The sequence below is a fragment of the Salvelinus alpinus genome, chromosome 32 (genome assembly GCF_045679555.1).
Source record: "Salvelinus alpinus chromosome 32, SLU_Salpinus.1, whole genome shotgun sequence".
NCBI classification, from domain to species: domain Eukaryota; kingdom Metazoa; phylum Chordata; class Actinopteri; order Salmoniformes; family Salmonidae; genus Salvelinus; species Salvelinus alpinus.
The window spans coordinates 24,764,588-24,791,734 of record NC_092117.1 but is presented as its reverse complement, the minus strand read 5'-3'; the positions used below and the strand labels follow the sequence as shown (position 1 = coordinate 24,791,734).

At 42.6% G+C, this 27,147-nt stretch overlaps 1 protein-coding gene across 2 annotated transcripts in view; it reads left to right on the top strand.

Moving 5' to 3' along the window:
• The window catches only part of LOC139562201 (spectrin beta chain, non-erythrocytic 1-like), a 138,800-nt gene that overhangs the window by 19,753 nt on the left and 91,900 nt on the right, over window positions 1-27,147 (top strand). Inside the window, exon 2 of one of the 2 annotated variants that reach the window (XM_071379660.1) lies at window positions 15,931-16,140. In XM_071379660.1, coding sequence (XP_071235761.1) covers window positions 15,975-16,140 — 166 coding nt within the window. In that variant the 5' untranslated portion in view covers window positions 15,931-15,974. Of the gene's footprint in view, window positions 1-15,930; window positions 16,169-27,147 lie in introns of both variants that reach the window. The other variant, XM_071379661.1, reaches the window with a different exon arrangement.

Genomic DNA, 27,147 nt, shown 5'->3' with positions numbered 1-27,147 from the left:
GGTGTTGTGCCTTCACCACACTGTCTGTGTGGGTGGGTGGACCATTTCAGATCGTCAGTGATGTGTACGCCGAGGGACTTGAAGCTTTCCAACTGCTCCACTGCAGTCCCGTCAATGTGGATAGGGGCGTGCTCCCGCTGCTGTTTCCTGAAGGAAGTGCAGGACCTAGTTGCACAGTGTGGGTTTCAGACACAGGGCCCCAAGATTAATGATGAGCACTGAGGGTACTATGGTGTTGAATGCTGAGCTATAGTCAATGAACAGCATTCTTACATAGGTTTTCCTCTTGTCCAGATGGGATAGGTCAGTGTGATAGCGAATGCAATCTTTGTGGATCTTTTGGGGCGGTAAGAAAATTGGACTGGGTCTAGGGTGTCGTGTAAGGTAGAGGTTATATGATCCTTTACTAGCCTTTTAAAGCACTTCATGATGACAGAAGTGAGTGCTACGGGACAATAGTCATTTAGTTCAGTTACCTTTGCTTTCTTGGGTACAGGAACAATGGTGGACATCTTGAAGCAAGTGGGAAGAGCAGACTGGGATATGGAGAGATTGAATCTGTCCGTAAACACTCCAGACAGCTGGTCGGCGCATGCTCTTGAGGACGCGGCTAGGGATGCCGTCTGGGCCGGCAGCCTTGAAAGGGGTTAACACGCTTAAATGTCTTTCTCTCATCGGAGAGCCCACAGGAGAGCCCACAGTCCTTGGTAGTGGGCCGTGTCGGTGACACTGTGTTATCCGCAAAGCGTGCGAAGGTGTTTAAGCTTGTCCGGTAGCAAGATGTGTGTCCACGACGTGGCTGGTTTTCCCTTTGTAATCCGTGATTTGTCTGTAGACCCTGCCACATACGTCTCGTGTCTGAGCTGTTGAATTGCGACTCCACTTTGTCTCTATACTGACGTTTTGCCTGTTTGATTGCCTTACAGAGGGAATAACTACACTGTTTGTTTATATTCTGCCATATTCCCAGTCACCTTGCCATGGTTAAGTACGGTGGTTCGCATGGCTAGAATTGCTGACAGTTTGTGATTTACCCGAGGGTTTGGACAGACATGTAGCTTCACCACAACTAAGTCCTTTCCCTTGCTCCTGTCCCAACCGGTCTCTCAGCACAGCTCTTGGTCAGTGGGGTGCCCTGTTCTGCCTCAGTTGAGCCAGATGAAGCAGCATCCCAAACACAATTCAGATGATCATTAGGAGCTTCCTGTCAATGTTTTTTCACTTTCACGTTCTGCAGCCCCTTATGCAATGCACTGAGCCCTCCTGTGTGCTTTCAGAGCCCAGATTTAAGGTGTGAAGTATATTTTGCTGATGAGGGTTCCCTGTTTATTTACATTGTGGACGTCCTCTTGCTGTGTGCTTGTGGTTAATCTACAATGATAAACTGGGAAAAAAAGAGGATATTCAAAACAAGACAGCCCCACCCTACGTCCTCCATTTAAACGTCCCATCACTGGCCCTTACTCCCACTAACCACAAAATGTCCGCCCCACTTTGGGGTTGGCGGGGCTGGTCCTCAAGGACTCCCAAAGAGCAGATTGTGAGTTTCCATGGTGACATAGTGGCCATAAAATGCTGGGCAGGGCTCCAGTCCTCTGGGCCTGTACTGGCTGAACGGTCTGGATGCCTTTTATTAATAATAGATTAGTTGACGTATGGTTTTGATTTCCGCCTGTCCCTAGTACCCATCAACTGTTAGTTTTGTCTGGCTGCTTGTTTGTTAGTAAGGCTTGATGATGATATCAGTGTAGTTTTAGCTGTATAAACTTGCTACTTTTGTATATCCGTGACATCATGCTATTGTTTGTTCGTAGTCGCCATTCTGACTGGACTGAAGGGCCTCACCCACAGAGAGACTTTGGGCCTTATTCTCTCCCAAAGTACTTTTTTTCCATTCCAAGCCCATGAGCGACAGATGAGCTTCATTCGGGCTATGCTACACAGCCTTGTGAAATTTGTTGTTCACAGTTGAAGCGTCTGTGCTGTCAATTGGGCCATCTGTTTTGTGCAAAACTATCAATGGGTCTATTCTCATGTGCTAGGAAATGAGAATTATTTTGAGGACTAATTCTCTATCAGATTTGTGTGAATGTGTATATCTGGAAAACCTCAGCTAGATTTGTCTGCATTAGCTAGCTGGAGGGTTGTCAGGGTCATCATGGTCATGTCAGATATCATTCATTAGGGATTTTGACCCGGCCTTAATGGCTTTTAGAGTATTTTTTTGGACCAGGGAACAGCTGTAGAATATTTCCTTTCTTTGTTTGATCAGATGAAGAACTGATTGATTTGTGGTTAACGTAACCTAGTTCATCAATAAAACGTATTTGGCATTAGCTTCTTTAAACAGGCCTTTTTATTATTCAGGACAGGGAAGCGCTCCTCTGAAATGAAATATCCACAGTGCAGTTGGCAGAGTCTGTTACCCAGCTGTTCATCTTGCCTGATGTGGACCAGAAGCCAACTGGAAGACGTATGGTCACTTAACGCCTGGTTTATTTACAGTACCACGTGGCTTGTCTGTTAAGGGGTTTATCCTCTAATTTGTAAAACCTGGGTTAATGGCATACCAGGCGTGACATGAAAGTGGCCGAGATCCAACAAAAATCCAACAAGTTGTAGAGTGTTGAGGTGGTGTAGGCTGGAGTGGTGGTCGAGCATCCCTGTCTCGTGCGATGAGAAACGTCTTCTTCACCTCCAAAACAGACTCCTGAAGTGGAGCTTTTAAGGGTAGTGCTATCCGGATCATGTGACGTCCCTACCCTAACTCCTACCGTAACCATTTTGGTATGGTTATCATATGTCTGTCTTTTGTTTGCTTGGTAATTCTCTGTTCGTCTACCCTTCCTCTATCCTCCTCTCAGCTGCCACACTGCCCCCTGCGCCTGTGGACATGAATTGCTAATGACTTTGCCCTCTAAGCACAGATCAAAACTGTCTGGTACTATTACTTAGGCTCTAGGTTTAAATTCCCCCGATCCCTAAAGCCTGTGGCCTGCCGCTGGCCTCCCACCCCAACCTTCTCTCCCTTAGCCTCCAGCCCCCCCTGTCCCCTGTCCCCTGCTCCCCCCACCCGTGCATGGAGAGGAGTGGCTGTTTTTGGGTCTGAGGGAGAAGAGAGCCTTTTGGCAGCAGGGCTGGCGGAGTTGCGTAAGCTCAGGAAATCTGTGGGAGGGAGCATTTGAGTGTTTGTACTCTGAGCAGAGTGGGAGGGAGAGTAATATTATCCAGACCATAGTGTGCCTGGAAAATGCACCGTTTCTGCCTGTGCCCTGGCTTGGGATACACAGTGTTTAGCTTTCAATATATTCGCAACGTTTCAGTTTAAGATCTCTTTAAATGTGTTTGACTATTGCTGCCCTCATGCATACTCACACAAGGTACCAAAATGTCGCTCAGCTTGGATAATGGTTCTGTAAATAGCTGATATGGTTTGGAAAGTATTGGCTTGATACTGCTGTACTTAGAAAATCCACTGGCCTATGTGTTTCTGCCTATATGGAGAGTCCTTTGTTGGCCTTCTATTCAGGTTGAGCAGTATTTATGGAACTAATAGTGGGTATAAGGGGCCTGGTCATTTAAAATGCATGGCTGTCCCTCTAACTGCCTGACACTAACGTTGCAGAATAGCTCACTAACTCTACTAATGTGCTTTACAGTTATACAAATACAAGCCACATAGAACTTCTCACTTTCCCAAAATGTTTAGAGAACCAGATATTAAAGTGTTTTGCAAGGGAAGACCATCACATCTTGCGGTGAGCTGGCCGGATAGATTTATAATCCCTTTTTCTCCTGTCAAAGTTCCATTCATACAGGCACATTGTAGTTTCAGGAGAATAGTCTTGCAAAGGAATCAGAAGTGTTTGCGACGTGGTCCACAATACAGATGGATGATAACCTTTGACCTTACATGATACATATATATTTCCACACGTCTCCATTTTTAAGCCTAGCCTATATATATATCATTGACAGCTTTTATAGTTTATAGTGTTCCTGTAGATGTGGGTTTGTTGTGTAGACGTTTCATATAGATTGTAGTGGGGTGTTCGTTTGATGTTGTCTTTTGTTGCCGCTCAGTGCAACCATCGTAGCTTGTTTACCTGCCCTGTTGGTGTTCTTGTCAATGTGTTTAGTCTAGGTGCCATGGATCTTGTCCTTTCTCCAGGTCTGTCTGTGTATAATGGAATGCAGTTCAGTGAGATGTCTGTTTTATGGGCTGTGTTGGCGCTGACAGGGAGGGGAGTCTAAGGAGTTGCAGCAGTCGTGGGAAATGGAGGACTGTTACATAACAGCTTCTCAGCAACTCACAATGCCTAGAACGCAGCACTTGCTATATACCACCATTGGTAGGAAATTTGATTTTGAGTCCACCACCATAGTGTTGGATTTGCATATCAGGAAGAAGGGGTGTCAGATGTCAATCAGAATTCAGCCATATACTCTCACAACCTTACTTAGCCCATCACAGCCACCTTGATTTAACTGGCTCAGTGACATTAAAGTGACTAGCATCTATGATACTTGGCTCTTGCATTATAAGCATAATGATGGTCTTTTTATTTTCTAGTAGTGAGAATACCTCCACAGTGAAGCCCTGCGAGCTGTGGCTGGATGGGCTAAGTAAGTTTGTGAGAGTATATGGCAGAATTCTGATTGACAGCTGGCACCCCTTGTTCATGATGCGCAAGTCCAACACTATGATGGCTGGAGGATGTGACTGACACATGTATTCCTCTGAACAAAGCCTACTGCATTACTATGGGGGGAAGGGAGGTCAGAGATGGGCTTTCCTCATGAGAGATACACAACCCCACCCACACAACACACTCATGCCTTCATTCATAATTCATCCTCACAGCAGGAGTGTATTTACCAGGAGACTACTGTAGTGTTGCTAGTCCTGTTGGCCTCCATGCGCAGTCGAACGCTATCTGAACTGAACATGCATGAACGTGATGGAGACCGGCACAACGGAATAATCTCTGTGTACTCATCTGATTCGCATTGATCAGCATATTTTATTAATGTTAAAACACTTTGGGTTCATATGATTGGCTGAGCCATCGCCAGGCAATAATCTCCCTTCCGCTTACGTCAGTAAGACCGGAGCCTTTGTTAAGAGGCTTCTCGAGGCTGAGTGTCACAGTTTGGCAGGCAGACCGAAAACATTATAATCATCTGGGCACCAGCCTTTGAAGTATGTACGTATGCACATACCCAGCCATTTGAAAACACAGACCCACTCGTCATATTTGGCATGCCAGAAAACTCCCTTGAGTAGGTTTATCACGGCTCCAACACGCATCCCATCCACCACTAAATCATTAGACACGGCCCTGTAAGCTTCCCGAGGCACTCAGTCTAATGAGGTGATGACTTGTGACTCCCTCCATTCCACTGGTCCCACTGTGGCCATCGTTGCACTCTCACTCTGTTGGAATCCTCATATGAAGAGTGGAGGAGGTAGGGAGTGGGAAACGGTCTCCATATTTCAGTTTACTAGCAGAGGGAATGACTGAAGGTATTTAATGAGGACTGGGTTGTGCAATTTGATGTTAATATTGTAGAAAGGCTAGATTTTGTGTGTGTCACCGACGGCGAATACTGCAGCAGAGTTTGTCTGGTCAATGATGTCATCTTCAGACTGACAAAACTGCACAATGCACTCCCAATGATTGGCCCCTGGAACTATTGAGAGGAGTGCACTTTATCTTATTGGCTGTTGGATGTATTTAGGATGACCTCTTAGTTTCCAAAGGCACACCCTTCCCCTCTCCCCTCTCGGGCTGGGACAGTCACTGCGTTGTGTCTGTGTGTGACATTCATTTACGACACATGACATTGCAGTTCGGAAGCCAGTGAATGGCTGACTTGATTTCAGCCAGGCTGTGGTTTATCTCTGCGGGGCCACAAAGGGAGGTTATCTGGACCCTGACGCCAGCACCGTAGGAGCTGTGGAGAGTGAATAATCACCATGGAGAGCCATGCTAGGTCACTGAAGAACTGGCCTGGGCAACTCGACAAGTGCCTGTTCAGAATTCCTAATCACTCTTTGTGATGATGCCTGTTAAGAATCGTGAGGATGAGTGTTCATAGTTTGACATGTTTATTGGCTCGTAAATAAAGTTTCTTATTTAAATGTTCTTATTTATGTTAGCATGTTAATGTTTTATATACAGTTATGTGAACATGTTTAGATAATGTTATTTTCTTATCTCCATCTTGCTTATAGCTACAGTATCTATAAGTGACTGTTATTCCTTGGTGAATTCTTCTGTTATTGTGCCTACAGAAACAGAAACAGGCATGTATTTTTTTTAACTTTATCACACAAAAAAAACATTACAACTGCTTAAGTCATTAGCTGTCAATTTCTTGGATAACCTAATAACCAGGTTGGAATGTTGAGACAGGGAAAACCCCAGAAAGATTTTGTGACCAACGTTTTTGATCTTTTAGTGGTCTCCGTGTGTTATTCTCATCACGTTCTGGTGTATTTCTCCTTATTAATAGTCCCATATCCCAGCATTTTATTGTGGCCATAAGGTCATCAGTTTGACCTGTTCATATATGTGGTGTAAATTATTATCAAATGATGCCTGTTATGGTCTGGATAGATTTTTAATAATTCAACTAGAGGCATTCCACAGTGTATCCTGGAACTTGACCAGAATAGGTCATGTCCTGAAGTTAGCCTCCCTTATCTGGGCACTGGTAAGGGAAAAGAGTACAGGAGTGGCTCATAGCTTGGATGGAGTAGTCGAGAGGATTTGGCCTGGCTCAAGTCTGAATGATGTGTCCACATGAATTACTTGAGCAATTCCCTGTTTCTTATACCATGAAGTGAAGGGATAGCATGCTGCGCTAAGAATATTGAAACTCTGTTCCAGAGACTGTCATTTCAAAGTGTTTGTGTACCTTGGTCGACGGGGACGGTCTTTCTCCAAGCAACATGGACTGAAACTCACCGCTGTTCAACATAGCCCAGATGCTGTAGATACAGTATTACCACTCACTGTATCCTTCTGAAAAGCTCTGTACACAATGAATGGGGAAATCTCGTTTGACCAGATTGTGCCAGAGCGGATTGCACACATGCCCCACATCCCACAAATACCCCTCATAGTCAGTGTTTTACTGTACTAGCTATGTAGAGCCAGGGAGTGAGGCTTAATTGGTTGTATGATCTACAGCTTGAAGGAGTGTACAATTTAAAAACATTTGTGTGGGAGATATGTGCTTACGAATTTATTTGCTTATGCTTCTTTCTAATTATTCATTTTCACACACGTGGGCGTCTCCCCTAGGAATGGGGGAGAATGAATAAATATCCCAAAAACTCAATCAATCTTATGTGCGATAATTTCAAAATGTGAAATGTATCCACGTGAGTAAGTAGAGCTGTGATAACCTAAAGTTAAATTCAGTGTACAGTGGAGATTTGCGTGTGGGCGTAGTGAATGATCCCTCCAGCCGTGTCCCTCAGTGTAGGGAATAATGTATGCCAAGGCAAAGTGCAGGTTGTGTTGGTGCTGAATACTATCCTGTGCCTGGCTTTTCTAAATCATCTGGAATACTGAAGTTTAAGTGAAGTTGACTCTGTGTGGATGACGCAAGAGAGGTTGCAGTGAGCGAGCTTTCAGAGCCTCTATTGGGTCCAACAGAAAAAAGCAACTGGCGACATTCCGGAAACTGCAAACAATGCCTCTTCATAGTATAGAACTCTGTTTTTATAGGTTCAAGCTGTAGCAATTAGATATTTACACATTTATAAAAAATTAAGTGAATGTAGGTAATCGAGTCTAGTTTAAAACTACACATCTGCTGTTTTTTGCATATTTGACAAAACCCTTTGACTGAAAATTTTTGTTTTTAACCCTTCAATGGTTTTCTATTCCTATGTGAACTATCATGGTGTTAAGAGAATTATGTTCTCAATGTTCATAAACTGAACTTCAATTAACTAATCAGTCTGCAACCCAGAATTTATAAGATACTGGTTGAAATGAAAACAGACAGAGGCCCAGCCTACAATAGTCAAATGTTTATTCACGAGAGCACTCTGAAGTCCACAATACAAAGACATCCATTTTATAGCGGCGCACATACTTCCACACAAACAGTAGATATCATACGCACATACATACACACGAACAGTAGGTATCCTAAGCACATACTGTATCACTACCCAGCCGACAAAGATTAGGGCGGCCGTGAGAAGTACTCCCTGCCCAGGTCGGCACCGAACTTTGCTCCGACAGTCTGTGTTTAAGATACTATAAAGACATATTGTACAGATATATTGTTTTACCCTAATTCTGACTAAAACTACACACATCATTTATTGTAATTTTATGATTCTAATCAATTTCATACAATTATATGGTTTCAGGGTGGAATATTCTAATCATTAATTTAAACATATAAATTCCATTAACACATGGTTGTGTTTCTTATCTCTTGATCAAGTAAATATTCATGTTTCGGACTTGCCTTTGTGTTATGCTTGGCAGCCTTGTGGAGTAGGCCGAGAAGGAACAGTGCCATTTCAGTTTGCAGCAAAGGCTCTTGCTGTTTGGTATCCATGGAGATCTTTAGTACGATCTTGACAAAGGCCCTTTTCAATACAGTCACTGAAATGTTTATTTTTAGGAGACTAGAGAGAGCGAGAGGAAACAAAACATAAGTATTATAAAGTGCAGGATAAAAACAGAAAGCATGAGAGGGTGAAGGACAAATCAAAATAAATTTGACAAAGTAATCAAGTCACTCGTGTATTGACAACATTTCAAAGCCTTTGTTGTTTATGGCTTATGCATAGCAATAATAAAAAAACTAATTGACGCATTGCGGCTGGAAGGCTGTTGTAGCGGCTGGAAGGCTGTTGTAGCGGCTGGAAGGCTGTTGTAGCGGCTGGAAGGCTGTTGTAGTCACGAAGTCGGTGAAAAAAAAAAAAAAATCATACTATGCATAAGCTGTTAACAACAAAGGCTTTTTAAGATGACAGATCCGTTTGGCTACACATGCAGCTTTAAGATAAATATTGAGAAAGCGGGCCCTTTTTTCTCCCCATTCTTAAATAGCATTGGGGTCAATGTAAACAATTACAAAATGCTAATCATATTCTGATGAGGCAATCATCTATTCACATTCCCCCAGGATTTAAGAGCATTCCATGCCAGCGTTCTACATTCTAGGCTTATATTGACACAATGTTGACCTCTGTGTTATTGATGTGCCAGCCTGCAAATCAGTCTATTTCACCCCTGAGGTCCTCATTTTGAGCCTGTGCTCAGAGGGAAATGATTCGATTAATCCCCATTAGCCAGCAGTTGGTATGGCTTAACCCTGATTTAAAAAATGTAATGTTGCTGTAATGTTTCAGTTTGTGAATGTTTGTTTTTGTGTACGAGGTCTCTGCATGTCAGTGTCGGTACCATCAGTGTCTGTGTGCAGTGCACTGTCATGGATAATGAATACATCCTCTGTAGACCTGTCAGTGTAGTCTGTAATAGAATGACCAGAGAGCTAGATGGACAGATGGATGGATACAAGCTGAGGTACAATGTGTTGAAGGTCCTCCATAGATGGCTATTGAGAGGACTCAACTTTATTGCAATGTCGTCTCTCCTCTATCCTCTCCTTTTTTGTGAGGTTTTCACCCTCCACCACCACACAGGCTAAAAATATATATTTTAGACCTGTTATCCATCTGCTGCCCTACGTGAGTATACACACCCACATCTAGATTTGATGATGATGGTGGTGGGAGGATGATGCGGTGGTGGGACTGAGCTACTTTTATGAAGCATGTTTAGGATTCTACACTGGACAAAAATATAAACGCAACATGCAACAATTTCAAAGATTTTAAGAGTTATAGTACATACAAGGAAATCCGTCAATTTATATACATTCATTAGGCCCTAATCTATGGATTTCACATGACAAGGAATACAGATATGCATCAGTTGGTCACAGATACCTTAAAAAGAAAAGGTTGGAGCGTGGATCAGAAAACCAGTCAGTATCTGGTGTGACCACTATTTGCCTCATGTAGCTCGACACATCTCCTTCCTTCACATAGAGTTGATCAGGCTGTTGATTGTGGCCTGTGGAATGTTGTCCCTCTCCCTTCAATAGCTGTGCGAAGTTGTTGGATATTGTGTGTTCCAGTTCCCATCAGTTGTACATGTAGATCCAGAGCATCCCAAACATGCTCAATGGATGACATGTCTGGTGAGTATGCAGGCCATAGAAGAACTGTGTCAATTTCCGCTTGGAGGAATTGTGTACAGATCCTTGCGATATGGGGCTGTGCATCATCATGCTGAAACATGAGGTGACAGCAGCGGATGAATGGCACGACAATGGGCCTCAGGATCTCGTGCATCTCTGTGCATTCAAATTGCCATCGATAAAATGCAATTATGTTCATTGTCCGTAGCTTATACAGTGGGGAGAACAAGTATTTGATACACTGACAATTTTGCAGGTTTTCCTACTTACAAAGCATGTAGAGGTCTGTAATTTTTATCATAGGTACACTTCAACTGTGAGAGAAGGAATCTAAAACAAAAATCCAGAAAATCACATTGTATGATTTTTAAGTAATTAATTTGCATTTTATTGCATGACATAAGTATTTCATACATCAGAAAAGCAGAACTGAATATTTGGTACAGAAACCTTAGTTTGCAATTACAGAGATCATACGTTTCCTGTAGTTCTTGACCAGGTTTGCACACACTGCAGCAGGGATTTTGGCCCACTCCTCCATACAGACCTTCTGAAGATCCTTCAGGTTTCGGGGCTGTCGCTGGGCAATACGGACTTTCAGCTCCCTCCAAAGATTTTATATTGGGTTCAGGTCTGGAGACTGGCTAGGCCACTCCAGGACCTTGAGATGCTTCTTACGGAGCCACTCCTTAGTTGCCCTGGCTGTGTGTTTCGGGTCGTTGTCATGCTGGAAGACCCAGCCACGACCCATCTTCAATGCTCTTACTGAGGGAAGGAGGTTGTTGGTCAAGATCTCGCGATACATGGCCCCATCCATCCTCCCCTCAATACGGTGCAGTCGTCCTGTCCCCTTTGCAGAAAAGCATCCCCAAAGAATGATGTTTCCACCTCCATGCTTCACGGTTGGGATGGTGTTCTTGGGGTTGTACTCATCCTTCTATTCCTCCAAACACGGCGAGTGGAGTTTAGAGCAAAAAGCTCTATTTTTGTCTCATCAGACCACATGACCTTCTCCCATTCCTCCTCTGGATCATCCAGATGGTCATTGGCAAACTTCAGACGGGCCTGGACATGCGCTGGCTTGAGCAGGGGGACCTTGCGTGCGCTGCAGGATTTTAATCCATGACGGCGTAGTGTGTTACTAATGGTTTTCTTTGAGACTGTGGTCCCAGCTCTCTTCAGGTCATTGACCAGGTCCTGCCGTGTAGTTCTGGGCTGATCCCTCACATTCCTCATGATCATTGATGCCCCACGAGGTGAGATCTTGCATGGAGCCCCAGACCGAGGGTGATTGACCGTCATCTTGAACTTCTTCCATTTTCTAATAATTGTGCCAACAGTTGTTGCCTTCTCACCAAGCTGCTTGGCTATTGTCCTGTAGCCCATCCCAGCCTTGTACAGGTCTACAATTTATCCCTGATGTCCTTACACAGCTCTCTGGTCTTGGCCATTGTGGAGAGGTTGGAGTCTGTTTGATTGAGTGTGTGGACAGGTGTCTTTTATACAGGTAACGAGTTCAAACAGGTGCAGTTAATACAGGTAATGAGTGGAGAACAGGAGGGCTTCTTAAAGAAAAACTAACAGGTCTGTGAGAGCCGGAATTCTTACTGGTTGGTAGGTGATCAAATACTTATGTCATGCAATAAAATGCAAATTAATTACTTAAAAATCATACAATGTGATTTTCTGGATTTTTGTTTTAGATTCCGTCTCTCACAGTTGAAGTGTACCTATGATAAAAATGACAGACCTCTACATGCTTTGTAAGTAGGAAAACCTGCAAAATCGGCAGTGTATCAAATACTTGTTCTCCCCACTGTACCTGTTCATATCATAACCCCACCACCACCATGGGGCACTCTGTTCACAACGTTGACATCAGCAAACCGCTTGCCCACACAACACCATACACGTGGTCTGCGGTTGTGAGGCCGGTTGGATGTACTGCCATATTCTCTAAAACGATGTTGGAGACGGCTTATGGTAGAGAAATTAACATTAAATTCTCTGCAAACAGCTCCGGTGGACATTCCTGCCATCAGCATGCCAATTACGCACTCCCTCAACTTGAGACATCTGTGGCATTGTGTTGTGACAAAACTGCACACTTTACAGTGATCATGATGTTTAATCAGCTTCTTGATATGCCACACCTGTCAGGTGGATGAATTATCTTGGAAAATGAGAAATGCTCACTAACAAGGATGTAAACAAATTTGTGCACAACATTTGAGAGAAATAAGCTTTTTGTGCGTGAAACATTTTTGGGATCTTTTATTTAAGCTCATGAAACATGGGACCAACACCTTACATGTTGCATTTATATGTAGTATCCAGCCATACTACTCCTGAGCCAAACCCATTACATACTGAAAACACTCATGCAATCTAGCAAAGATTTGGAGTGGAGAACAACATTGTGGCCTGATCCCACGAGCTTACATTAAACACTGCCCTGTGCAGCGGGATCAGATGGCTTTGCGAGGCTTGAACAACATGGCTTGTAAAATCCGGTTCGATAGCTCTCAACCATCAATAGTGGTTGGTCCCTCTGGTCTGGTTAAGTACTGCACTGTGAGACAGGTGTTGATGTTCAGCATCACTTATGGTGCGCTGCTGGTGTCCAGCATCACTTGCAGTGTGCTGTTTTCACCACTAGATACCTTTCTGCTGTGTTGTTTTTAAATGTGTGTCTTAGTCTTGGTGTTAATCTCTTCTACTGCCACTGCTGGTCATCACCATCCAGTCTCCTCCCCATGTCCTGACACAATTTCAGACGTGTGTGTGTGTGTGTGTGTACGCGCTGTATGTACAGTTGAAGTCAGATGTTTACGTACACCTTAGACAAATACATTTCAACTCAGTTTTTCACAATTCCTGACATTTAATTACGAGTAAAAATCCCCTGTGATCAGTTAGGATCACCACTTTATTTTAAGAATGTGAAATGTCAGAATAATAGTAGAGCATGATTTCTTTCAGCTTTTATTTCTTTCATCACATTCCCAGTGGGTCAAAAGTTTACATGCACTCAATTAGTATTTGGTAGCATTGCCTTTAAATTGTTTAACTTGGGTCAAACGTTTCAGGTAGCCTTCCACAAGCTTGCCACAATAAGTTGGGTGAATTTTGGCCCATTCCTCCTGACAGAAATGTCGTAACTGAGTCAGGTTTTAGGCATCCTTGCTCGCATACTTTTTCAGTTCTACCCACACATTTTATATGGGATTGAGGTCAGAGCTTTGTGATGGCCACTCCAATACCTTGACTTTGTTGTCCTTAAGCCATTTTGCCACAACTTTGGGTCATTGTCCATTTGGAAGACCCATTTGCGACCAAGCTTTAACTTCCTGACTGATGTCTTGAGATGTTGCTTCAATATATCCACATCATTTTCCTGCCTCATGATGCTCTCTATTTTGTGAAGTGCACCAGTCCCTCCTGCAGCAAAGCAGCCCCACAACATGATGCTGCCACCCCCATGCTTCACGGTTGGGATGGTGTTCTTCGGCTTGCAAGCCTCACCCTTTTTACTCCAAACATAACGATGGTCATTATGGCCAAACAGTTCTATTTTTGTTTCATCAGACCAGAGGACATTTCTCCAAAAAGTACAATCTTTGTCCCCATGTGCAGTTGCAAACCGTAGTCTGGCTTTTTATGGCGGGTTTGGAGCAGTGGCTTCTTCCTTGCTGAGCGGCCTTTCAGGTTATGTCGATATAGGACTCGTTTTACTGTGGATATAGATACTTTTGTGCCCGTTTCCTCCAGCATCTTCCCATGGTCCTTTGCTGCTGTTCTGGGATTGATTTGCACTTTTCGCACCACAGTATGTTCATCTCTAGGAGACAGAACGCGTCACCTTCCTGAGTGGTATGACGGCTGCGTGGTCCCATGGTGTTTATACTTGTGTACTATTGTTTGTACAGATGAATGTGGTATCTTCAGGCGTTTTGGAAATTGCTCACAAGGATGAACCAGACTTGTGGGAGGTCCACAATTTTTTTTCTGAGGTCTTGGCTGATTTCTTTAGATTTTCCCATGATGTCAAGCAAAGAGGCACTGAGTTTGAAGGTAGGCCTTGAAATACATCCACAGGTACACCTCCAATTGACTCAAATTATGTCAATTTGCCTAACATAAGCTTCTAAAGCCATGACATTTTCTGGAATTTTCCAAGCTGTTTAAAGGCACAGTCAACTTAGTGTGTGTAAACTTCTGACCCACTGGAATTGTGATACAGTGAGATATGTGAAATCTGTCTGTAAACAATTGTTGGAAAAATGACTTGTGTCATGCACAAAGTAGAGGTCCTAGCCGACTTGCCAAAACTACAGTTTAACAAGAAATTTGTGGAGTGGTTAAAAAACGAGTTTTAAAGACTCCAACCTAAGTGTATGTAAACTTCTGACTTCAACTGTATATCTTCTACACGGTTGCACAGGCTGTGTTAACCCACTTCAGCAGCACACTATCCCAGAGGCAGATTATTTTTAGCCTAACAACACAACGTCTAGTTTTAGTGGTTGTTAAGCAAAGAGGCGGGTGGTACAGCACAACTCTCTCTCCATCTTGTCCCCACTTCACACTGTCCTGTGGCACATCTGCACAGGGATAGGAGTGAAAAACAATTACTGTGCCATGTCTCTGTGATAAGGGCTGATATTTAAATTAAATAATAAAAGGCAAAAACATGCATAATGCAAACGTTAATGTGAAGATGTATGTTTTTAATTTGTGCAGCATGCGTGTTTTAGCCATGTGTGTTTCTCCAATGACTACGACTCTGCTGGCCCACCGACAGTAGACACTAGTCAGAGCACCATTGTCCAGTGCTTGCTGACTGTTGGTGTTCAGATAGACTTCTCTTCTGGAGGGATTTGCTGCACTCATCAGGCTATCACTGGCCTGTCCCAGTCTGGTCAAGGACTGTCTGGCTGTAGTAGAGCACAGGGCCTAGGATTGGGAGTGGGGAATACTGCTGAGGCAGCAATGAGCATATTTTTTGGTGGAACTTACTGATGGTGGTGGGTACTGGTTACTAGAGTGGAGAGGCTTTTAGATTTGGTGTGTATACTATTTGCATGTTTTTGTGGTGTAATTAGTCATACTCTGCTTTGATCTGTGTAAAATGTTATGTTGCTGAGAAATATTTATAGTTTACCAGCAAAGTTTAAAAAATGCTGTGTGTGATGTTATGGGTGGTTCTACAATACAATAAAACATATTTATTTATTTAGTGTTGTTGGACAGATTGTGTAAGATGTTTGTCTAACTTTGTTTTATAGGTGCTCTGAAAAGCCAGCTCATTGAGTTTAATGAGCCCTCTCAGTTTCTTCCATTTGCCAACAGATGTAGAATTAAGCTTTTTCAATATGTTGGAGTAGTTACATTTATTCACCAGGAGGTGGTACTATAAACAAGCTTTACAAATTCACACAACTTGTCTGAAACATTAGGGGGAGACAACTTAATTTCTGATTGGTAAGAATCTCTATAACCAAAGCCATATCAGCATTGAAACTTACACTATTCTTAAAGGCTTTGAGATTAAAGACCAATGTTAGGATGTAGTGGGGAAAGCAATGTACATATGCTTGACTTAACACACCATTGACTGATTTATGTAAAATCATCAAATGTCTGATCATTTTCCTAAACACATCATGTCCTCTGTGTCCACAGAGCTTCATGTGAAGCGGCCGATGTGTGACAGTTGAAGGGTCAGGATGACGTCTGTAGCCGCCGATTACGACCACATGGAGATCCAGCAGCAGCAGCAGCAACAGCAGTATAGTGGCGACACGGTCAACAACCGCTGGGATGTTGACGAGTGGGACAATGAGAACAGCTCGGCCAGGCTGTTTGAACGCTCCCGCATAAAGGCTTTGGCAGGTATGAACCAGAACTACAACACTACTGGGTCTGAGGACCGTCTTACACATGGATATACTGTTTACATTGTCCTTTCCAGCACTGTTCCAGCAACTACTGTGAATATATAACCAGACACATTTAGTACAGATTGGCTCGGCTCAGTAAGGTTCTACTAGTAGTGTGAAAAGCAACTCTGTCCCCTCCTCCACGCCTACTGTCTGGTCATAGACTAACTAAACACTAGGGGACAGCACAGGCCCCAACTGGCACCGCACAAGCTGCTTCTATTCCATAAATGGGTTACAAATGTCACAGATATACAGTATACTACTTTATCATGTGGTCAGGCTTGACTAAGGCTATCCTCTGGCTACTGTTGAACCAATCCGATGAAGTTGCTGTGCAATATAGGAATAAGCTGTATTCCTGCTTGGTAATTGGGATCGTTACTCTTTAATGTCATTGTGGTGAGTGTGACCACTGCTTCTTTGAGGATTGGTGGACAGAGTTACAGAATAGCCGTTAAGGAGGAATAATTAATTACGTAAAATGAGGATTAACTCTGGGTTCAAGTTCTCGATCTGTCTTATCTGTGATGTAGAGAAAATGAATATAATATCATACAGGAAGTGGCCAAAGCCCTGTGTTATTGTTGGAGATAAATTATACACAGATGAAGCGTTGTAGCTAAAATGGCAATTGTAAAGCCATATCTTCCTGTCCTAGGACCTATGTGGCACTGTTGTGGTTCCAATATGCCCTTATCTCTTAATGCTAACCAGAATTTTGGCTCACCCAGACTTTGAAGAGTCCACCTACTGTACCTCCCTACAGTATACAGTGCCTTCGGAAAGTATTCAGACCTTGACTTTTTCCAAATTTTGTTACTTTACAGTCATACTCTAACATTTGATAATCTACACACAATACCCCATAATTGCAAAGCAAAAAAGGGAAATATTACATTTACATAAGTATTCAGACCCTTTACTCAGTACTTTGTTGAAGCACCTTTGGCAGTGATTGCAGCCTCGAGTCTTGGGTTTGACGCTACAAGCTTGGCATATCTTTATCTCCCATTCTTCTCTGCAGACCCTCTCAAGCTCTGTCAGGTTGGATGGGGAGCATTGTTGCACAGCTATTTTCAGGTCTCTCCAGAGATTTTCGATCAGGTTCAAGTCCAGACTCTGGCTGGGCCACTCAAGGACATTCAGAGACTTGTCCCGAAGCCACTCCTGCGTTGTCTTGGCTGTGTGATTAGGGTCATTGTCCTGTTGGAAGGTGCACCTTCGCCGCATTCTAAGGCCCTGAGTGCTCTGGAGCAGGTTTTCATTACGGCTCTCTCTGTAATTTGCGCCGTTCATCTTTCCCTTGATCCTGACTAGTCTACCAGTCCCTGCCGCTGAAAAACATCCCCACAGCATTATGCTGCCAAAACCATGCTTCACCGTAGGGATGGTGCAAGGTTTCCTCCAGACTATTGTTTGGCATTCCGGCCAATGAGTTCAATCTTGGTTTCATCAGACCAGAGAATCTTGTTTCTCATGATCTGAGAGTCCTTTAGGTGCCTTTTGGCAAACTCCAAGCGGGCTGTCAAGTGCCTTTTACTGAGGAGTGGCTTCCGTCTGGCCACTCTACCATAAAGGCCTGATAGGTAGAGTGCTGCAGAGATGGTTGTCCTTCTGGAAGTTTCTCCCATCTCCACAGAGGAACTCTGGAGCTCTGTCAAAGTGACCATCGGGTTCTTGGTCACCTCCCTAACCAAGGCCCTTCTCCACCGATTGCTCAGTTTGTCTTTGTGGTTCCCAACTTCTTCCATTTAAGAATGATGGAGGCCACTGTGTTAGGGATCTTCAATGCTGCAGAATTTTTTTTGGTACCCTTCGCCAGATATGTGCCTCGACGCTCTACGGACAATTCCTTCTACCTCATGGCTTGGTTTTTGCTCTGACATGCACTGTCAACTGTGGGACCTTACATAGACAGGTGTGTGCCTTTCCAAATCATGTCCAATTAATTTAATTTATTGCAGGTGTGGTACAAACAAGTTGTAGGAACATCTCCAAGGATGATCAATGGAAACAGGATGCACCGGAGCTCAATTTCAAGTCTCATGGCAAAGGGTCTGAATACTTATGTACAGTTGAAGTAGGAAGTTTACGTACACTTAGGTTGGAGTCATTAATACTTGTTTTTCAACCACTCCACAAATGTCATGTTAACCAACTATAGTTTTGGCAAGTCTTTTAGGACATCTACTTTGTACATGACACAAGTCATTTTTCCAACAATTGTTTACAGACAGATTATTTCACTTATTCACTGTATCACAATTCCAGTGGGGCAGAAGTTTACATACACTAAGTTGACTGTGCCTTTTTAAACAGCTTGGAAAATTCCAGAAAATGATGTCATGGCTTTAGAAGCTTCTGTTAGGCTAATTGACATAATTGGAGTTAATTGGAGATGTACCTGTGGATGTACCTGTGGATGTATTTCAAGACATATCTTCAAACTCAGTGCCTCTTTGCTTGACATCATGGGAAAATCAAAATAAATCAGCCAGCCAGGACCCTCCAAAACATTTGTAGACCTTCACAAGTCTGGTTCATCCTTTGGAGGAATTTCCAAATGCCTGAGGGTACCAGGTTCATCTGTACAAACAATAGTACGCAAGTATAAACACCATGGGACCACGCAGCCGTCATACCGCACAGGAAGGAGACGCGTTCTGTCTCCTAGAGATGAACGTACTTTGGTGCGAAAAGTGCAAATCAATCCCAGAACAACAGCAAAGAACCTTGTGAAGATGCTGGAGGAAACAGGTACAAAGGTGTCTATATCCACAGTTAAATGAGTCCTATATCGACATAACCTGAAATGCCGCTCAGCAAGGAGGAAGCCACTGCTCCAAAACCGCCATAAAAAAGCCAGACTACTGCACATGGGGACAAAGATCGTACTTTTTGGAGAATGTCCTCTGGTCTGATGAAACAAAAATGTAACTGTTTGGCCATAATGACCATTGTTATGTTTGGAGGAAAAGGAGGACGCTTGCAAGCCGAAGAACACCATCCCAACCGTGAAGCACGGGGGTGGCACCATCATGTTGTGGGGGTGCTTTGCTGCAGGAGGGCCTGGTGCACTTCACAAAATAGATGGCATCATGAGGGAGGAAAATTATGTGGATATATTGAAACAACATCTCAAGACAGTCAGGAAGTTAAAGCTTGGTTGCAAATGGGTTTTCCAAATGGATAATGACCCTAAGCATACTTGCAAAATGTCTTAAGGACAACAAAGTCAAGGTATTGGAGTGGCCATCACAAAGCCCTGATCTCAATCCTATAGAACATTTGTGGGCAGAACTGAAAAAGTGTGTGCGAGCAAGGAGGCCTATAAACCTGACTCAGTTACCCCAGCTCTGTCAGGTGGAATGGGCCAAAATTCACCGAACTTACTGTGGGAAGCTTGTGGAAGGCTACCCGTAACGTTTGACCCAAGTTAAACAATTTAAAGGCAATGCTACCAAATACTAATTGAGTGTATGTAAACTTCTGACCCACTGGGAATGTGATGAAAGAAATAACATCTGAAATTAATCATTCTCTCTACTATTATTCTGACATTTCACATTCTTTAAAATAAAGTGGTGATCCTAACTGACCTAATACGGGGCATTTTTACAAGGATTAAATGTCAGGAATTGTGAAACTGAGTTTAAATGTATTTGGCTAAGGTGTATGTAAACTTCCAACTTCAACTGTAAATAAGGTATTTCTGTTTTTTACTTTTAATAAATTAGCAAACATTTCTACACTTGTTTTCACTTAGTCATTATGGGGTGTTGTGTGTAGATTGATGAGGAAAAACATTTATTTTATCAGTTTTAGAATAAGCCTGTAACGTAACAAAATTTGGAGAAAGTGATAGGGTCTGAATACTGTCGCTGCTGAGATGTTCTACTCTTGTCACCCAGTAGCTGCAGGCTTGTTTTTGGGGTTCCATGGTTCACTGTTTTCTAGGCTAATATGCTAGTGTTCCACTTAATTAAATAATTCACCTGCCTCTTAAATATGCAGGAGGTGGTGGGGACTGCAGCACCACAACATGGTTTCTCCGGCTCTTCGTCTGTTGGCATTGTTGTAGGTCTTTTGTTCATGATAATGGCCGTCTTGTTATTGGGCCATATGTCCATATATTCTGCTTTTCTCTTATCCCCATGGATAAGCTTCTGTCACTGTCTGAGTTGTCTTTTGTAGACTATATAGAATAATGTATAGCATAATTTGTATTGTTAGGTCTGAGGTGTAATGTTAATATCACCGTTTATCATGTTATGTGAGGTGTTTTGGTCGTATTACTGTCCCCTGTGTTGGGGTAGAATTACTGTCCCCTGTGTTGGGGGGTAGAATTACTGTCCTCTGTGTTGGGGGGTAGAATTGCTGTCCCCTGTGTTGGGGGGTAGAATTGCTGTCCCCTGTGTTGGGGGGTAGAATTACTGTCCCCTGTGTTGGGGGGTAGAATTACTGTCCCCTGTGTTGGGGGGTAGTATTACTGTCCCCTGTGTTGGGGGGTAGTATTACTGTCCCCCGTGTTCCAATTAAGCTGATCATCTGATATAAATGATTTATGTAATCGATACCGGCCTGATGCTCACTGCAGTAAAACCCCTTTCTCTCTGCTCAACCCTCTCTCTCTCCCCCGCTCCCTCTGTGCATTTGTTAGACAGATGTGAGTTTAGCGTTGCAATGGCATTCTGCTCCTTTGGCGTCACTTGATGGAGGTGACATCACTCACACGTGCATGCCCCTTTTTTCATCAGTTAAGCAGCCAGGCACTGTGGTTCTGCCTATGTCCGCAGTTTTAAATGGAATTTTGACATTGAACCGTGTCCACCTAAATTGTTAGTTGTGGAGAGCTCACCAGTGTGGTGAAAAACATCTATTTTATTGGCATTCTGAAGGGTAATTGTAACTTAAATGTATTCCACATCACCTCAAATGTTGCCAACAAGTTCCAGTCAAGGTTAGATGTACAGTACATAGCGCACCCCACCACCACACTAAAACCATGCTGTTCAAGGATACAGAATGACTTCGGTGCCAGGTCTTGTGCTTGAACAGACTAACATGTCTGTATAAACCAACCAAATCTATGATGTAAACTGATGCCCCTTCCTGATGCCAGGCTAGTTTTCTCCTGAAGAGTTCGTATGACCAGGTGTGGTTCACCTCCACACGGTGTTCATATGATAGGTAGGGAAATCTAACACCACTTTGGGCCAACTCGACTGGTCCCCTTGGAAACAGATCTGTATCTCCTTGCACTATAGAGCGCTAAAGGTTATGACACTTCAGTAAAAACCTTGTTTGTGTGGGCTTTCTTTTATACAATGCACGTTTTCATTGCTTACAAATAAATAAATAGGTATTTTTTAAAAAGGTTGGATGCGTCTCGCTGCTAATTTCTCAACAGCAGTCGACAAAGTTATTCTGGCTCCGAGGCTTTTAATGCACTAATATTGTGTCAAATGGACAATACTCCAATCCTCTCCAACCTGGCATGGTATAATTTGATATGGAATATTTTCTAAATTGATGTCTAATCAATGCTGATCAGGCCCGGTCCTGGCTGGTATGCTTCCCTACACCAACACAATTGCCACCCTCCTATCCCCGCAAAGTAGAATAGTAGCCTAGGCTATACAGTGTCACCCGCAATCCACTTTAATGAAGGCCCATGTGGTAGCCTACCATTTGTAAAAGAGGCCATTTACCTTTGATCCCTGTCATTTGGTTACATACATTTCTGTTAATGCATGTATGAATTAGTAATTTACAATTCTCATCCTCGGAGTGGACAACCTGCTACACTTGTGAGAAACAAGTTTTGGTTTATTTCATACCATCATTTACATGTTCCATATGAGCAATGACCATGTTGTGTCTGGTTTCTCTGTCCTGTCAATGTTGGCGGAGCGTGCACGCCTGAACACGTATAAGAAAATACCCGGTCTGCTTCCCGCAAATGTAGGAAGGTGCCCAGCTGGGCAACTCAGTCATTAAATTTTTTTGTCACCTCATTACAGTAAGTCAACGAAGTCCGTTTTTAATTTAAAATTATTATTTTTTTAAACATCCATTCAAATTATAATAGTTCCTCAGAGTGTAAAAAAAAATCTCTCCCCCTCAATAATCAGCGTCGCTAATAAATAGTGTATGCCATGTTACATGTAGGCTATTTGTTTCTATTTGAATGATTTATCAGTTTCATCTTAATACTGTAGCGTATCTCTCCCCTCCATACATTCCTTGTCAATTCATTATCGTATAGCCCACTTTCCGAAAGCCTAAGATAGGCCTAGGTTTTTGAATACGTTTTAAGGGAGAAATATTTGCTTGTGTTTGACATACGCTGGTGGCTTTGATTATGCGTGCGTGCTGATTCTCTCTATAGGCCTATATGTCCTTTCAGAAAGTTTCCTAAAGTAGCCTGTCTGAATTTATTCTGGTAAAAGGCCTGTTTTCATTAGCTTTGGTTACCTTATCTCATTACGGTGTCCTCTCTTTGATGAACATATTCCAATGCCACTGCCACCGAATGACCGCAGCAGCAGGGTTTGGGACGCTATGCAAATATTTCGGGAAAAGTGAGTGAAAACCCATCGGATATCATTGGTTTTGTGCGTCAATAGGATCTTTATTTTAAAAAATAATGATATGCAGAAAAGCCAACGGACAAGGTAGGCATATCTTAATTTTGACGCAATTCTTAATTTGTTGATTTAATATTTATAAGTAATAACCTGTATAATAATGAAATGTCATGATAATAACGTTGTGTAATGGCTTGTTTCAAATAGGTTGGTATTAAGAAGCATATCCATGTAAACAAGTGTACAAACAGAATTGTGACCTCCCCTTTTTTGGCCTACCCGCCTGTGTACATTCGCCTGGCCAATTACCATAACCTCAAATTCCAAGACCGTCACAGTCCTAGTATGAGCATACAGCCAAGAGGTTTGTGTGTGTATATGTGAATGTCTGTGAGGGGTAAATCATGTCATGAAGAATCTTTGCAGCCTGGGACACAACCCCCTGCATTTGCTTGTTTCCAGTCAGTGTGTTTGTTTACACACTTCCCACTTGTGTGTATTGACCTGTTTGGAACCTTGGCCGTATCCCTGCTGTTTCTGGAAATGTGGTTCTACTTTACCCTGAAGGGTCCAGGAATAACCAGCGCTGGGGTCACAGGAGTGGCTGCAGAGAGGAGCTCTTAAAAACGATCGCCACATTCTGCAAGGCCGGCCCAGCCGAGACGTGTGAATAATTCAAACCAGCCATGACAGCGCCTCCTCTCATCTGAAAGACTCAGGAGCATCCACCCTGTGCCCCCTAACATTCTCTGCATTCCAACATTTACACATTAAAACAGGAAGCCACCAGGTCAGTCTCCCCAGGTCTGAGGGGAGTATCATGTCCCAAATATAAGGGAATGTCTGTGAAGTGGACTGTCTCTGGCTCTTTTTTTAAAGATGTTCATCAATCTCGCTGGTAGGAACTGAACTCATAAGAATGTCATTCTAATTTGACAGGGATGAAGCGGAGTGCTCTTGTGAAATTCTCCACGATGGCTTTACAAGTTTGTGTCCTTAACGCATCAGTGAGGAGCCCAGTGAAGACCATTCCAGCAGGGCCAGGTGTCTTGGCAACCCGCAGGCTTCATACCATCTGGACCTGTCATAGCTGTCCCCATTTAGCTACTAATATAGATTGTTTGGCCTATGGAGAGTAGGGCTGGGAATTACCAGGGACCTCACAATACAATATTATCACGATACTTAGGTGCTGATATTGCGATTCTCACTATTATATTTGTATTGCTATTTGATACTGTGATTTAATTTTTTATTGTGATTTGCTGTTACAAGCATATTGCTCACTCTTTGTCTGCTGCAGAGAGACAATTGCATGAGAAAACGTGTTTTGATCCTTCACGGAAATAAAAGTTGCTGGAAACATGTTGGCTCACTATTTAAAAATAAAATGGAGAACAAGCTATAGGATGAAAAATACCGGAGTATTGGTGCAGGTACAGCAAAGTAGCGCTAGCGAAAGCTACCTAGCAAAAGAAAAAAGATACTTGGAGTCAAAGTATTTATAAAATTGTCTAAAATAATATTGTGATAGGCAACTATAGATTTTCCCCCATCACTAATGCAGAGTGCCTGTATTTGTGAGTTTCTTGTACAGCTCTCTGGTGTACAAGCTTTAGGGTAGTGTTATCAGAAAAGCAAAAGGATGGCTCTTATCGACTAACACCTTGGTTCATTGACTTTGGCATCTTTAATGACGCATAATGAGTTTTTGTCGCAGCTTGTATGCCATTGTTTGTCCTTGTGGATCACAGTACAATGGCTGGAGAGGCATGGCTGTAGTGTAGCACATACCAGAGACAGTGTCTGTCAAGTGATATTTCACTGGTTCACTCTCCTGGCTGGAGGCTTATGACTAAAACCATATGGACCCCCCTCCACCCCTATCCTCCTCCCTTTCTCAATAGAAGAGAGGGGGGAAACTGAATCTTACACCACAGGATGTTCTTTGTGAAACATTCAGAACATCCTCATGGGACATTGTGTTATAAGTAGTGAGCAGTGTCAGACTTAGTGATTTGGAGGCCCTAGGCAGAGGCCAGTCTGAGACCTGCCAGTTGTACCCCTCCTAAAAATGTGTCAATGAGATTTATAGTGAAGAAATGTTATTTAACTGTAAACATGTTTTACCTATTAATCTGCCATGATTAATCAAAATTTGATTTCATCAAATTTGTCAAACAAATCACTTCAAAAAGTAGGATACCTTTGCATGTTGATGGTGCATCCGCCAACTTTCCTTCAATTCGCAAGTGGGTGAAACTATCTCACAGACGAAAGCATCCGAGCGAGCGAAACAGCGCCCCTCTGTCTTACTATATTTAGCCTATGTATCTGATGCTGTCTGGACAAAAATAGTATGACAAGCCATAATCATTTTTGTCCAGACAGCATCAGCTACATGGCCTACATGTACATGTCCTCTGCCTCGACGACATTGGCATATTATCAGCAGCACCTGTCTTTATTACTAAAGAAATGCATATTGTATCCAGGTAGCCTAGCGATTTAAGAGCATTGGGCCAGTAACCGAATGGTCGCTGGTTCAAATCCCCAAAATGACTAGGTGAAAGATTTATGTGCCCGTGAGCAAGCCACTTAACCCAAATTGCTCGTATAAGTCGCTCTGGATAAGAGCGTCTACTAAATGACTCAAATGTAATGAAGTATGGAATTGTTTTAAGATGGTAATTTAGCTATTTTGATTTAGAATTTTAGGACCCTTGTAAAAATAAAATGTGTTTTTATACATTTGATAAAACATTGAATTTGGCCTTACTACTATTAGCCCATAGAAGTGCATTGAATAACTGATTCATACATCGAAAAACATGGTAAAAAATATTTTGAAGTGTCTGTCCTATATCTGAGATATATATATATGATATATATATATATATATATATATATATATATATATATATATATATATATATATATATATATATATGAAATCAAAAAAAGTTTTAGTAATTATAGTGGAATTATTACCCTTTTATACCTTTACATGGAAATGCCCTATTCACTTACATACATTTTTCTGCCCTTTCGGGGTCTTCGAGCAAAACGGAGAACACCATAGTGTTTGTGAATCTCATATTTAGTGTGTAGCCTAAATGGCTCGAATGCTCCAGATGTTTTTGTGAGAAGACAGATTTTCGGTATGTCTCCTGTTCTGACAAACACCGCTGTAGCTCGGACACCTTCCACCGCAGATGCTGACGGGGATGCGGTGGATGGTGTTTGTCAGACCAGGAGACATACCGAAAATCTGTCTTCTCACACAAACGTCTGGAGCGTCCGTGCCCATGCAAGCTTAAACAAGATGGATTTTGATGGATTTTTAAAATGTATTTATTAAGCATCGTGCTCAAACTTTTTGATAATTAAAAATAAATAAATTATTAGAATAATTATGCCTAGCTTGATGATGTGAGGCCTGATGCAATTGCTTTTTCTCCCTAATGGTAAGTCCACCAGTGGTAGTGAGACATTGCTTTTGAATGCGTTAATTAGATAATATAGAAACGGTTTCGGATGAGGGTTATGGTATTTTAAATGAGGGAGTATTTAAGTTAAACAGTAGAGAGGGATGTTATTTTACTGAATGAATAGTGTGTTTGTGTGGAACAGAGGCTCTCCAAAGGGGATTCGTGAGGAGGCCTTGTGATTTGTGCACAGGAAATTGGGGCAGCTCGTATAGAGGAGTTTTTCATTCGGTCCATACTGTTTTCCCCTCACATGCAGCTTTCTTTCACTTCAGTATTGACTACTAAAAACCACCACCTATCACTGCTCATGTTTACCTTGCTCATTCAGCTATCACCATACATTTACCCAGGGGCGCAACTTTGGTTGTGGTCCTAAAGCACACCGTGCCTCATTTTGTATCACATTCCAATGATAACTGGGTGGGACAAAAACTGGGTGGGACAAAAATGCCATTTCAGAATGTGGGGGGGCATGTCGTCCCCAGTGAAAGTTTGGGCCCCTAAATTTACCTCACACACTCATTCCTCACAGCACAGAGATACCCCACTCACCCAACTTTGAATACACATAATAATATCCATTTAGTTGCCTGGTTACCTAACGTTGAATTCAATTTAATTCTACGTTGGGCAGAAATGAGTGTTTTGAATCAGGAAAGTTTCCTCTCGCGACCTCTACAAGCCATAATGTTAATATTTGAACGTACTTTAACGGTTGTCTGTGCGGTTGGTTCTTTTGGCGGTAGGAATGTGAGGCACTATATCCATGGGAAAGTACAATTGCATCAACTTCTCAAACCACTGGTTGTGAGATCAGATTTGTATCACCTGAAGCATGCACAGAACCATGTAAACACATGCAGGAGCACGTCATGC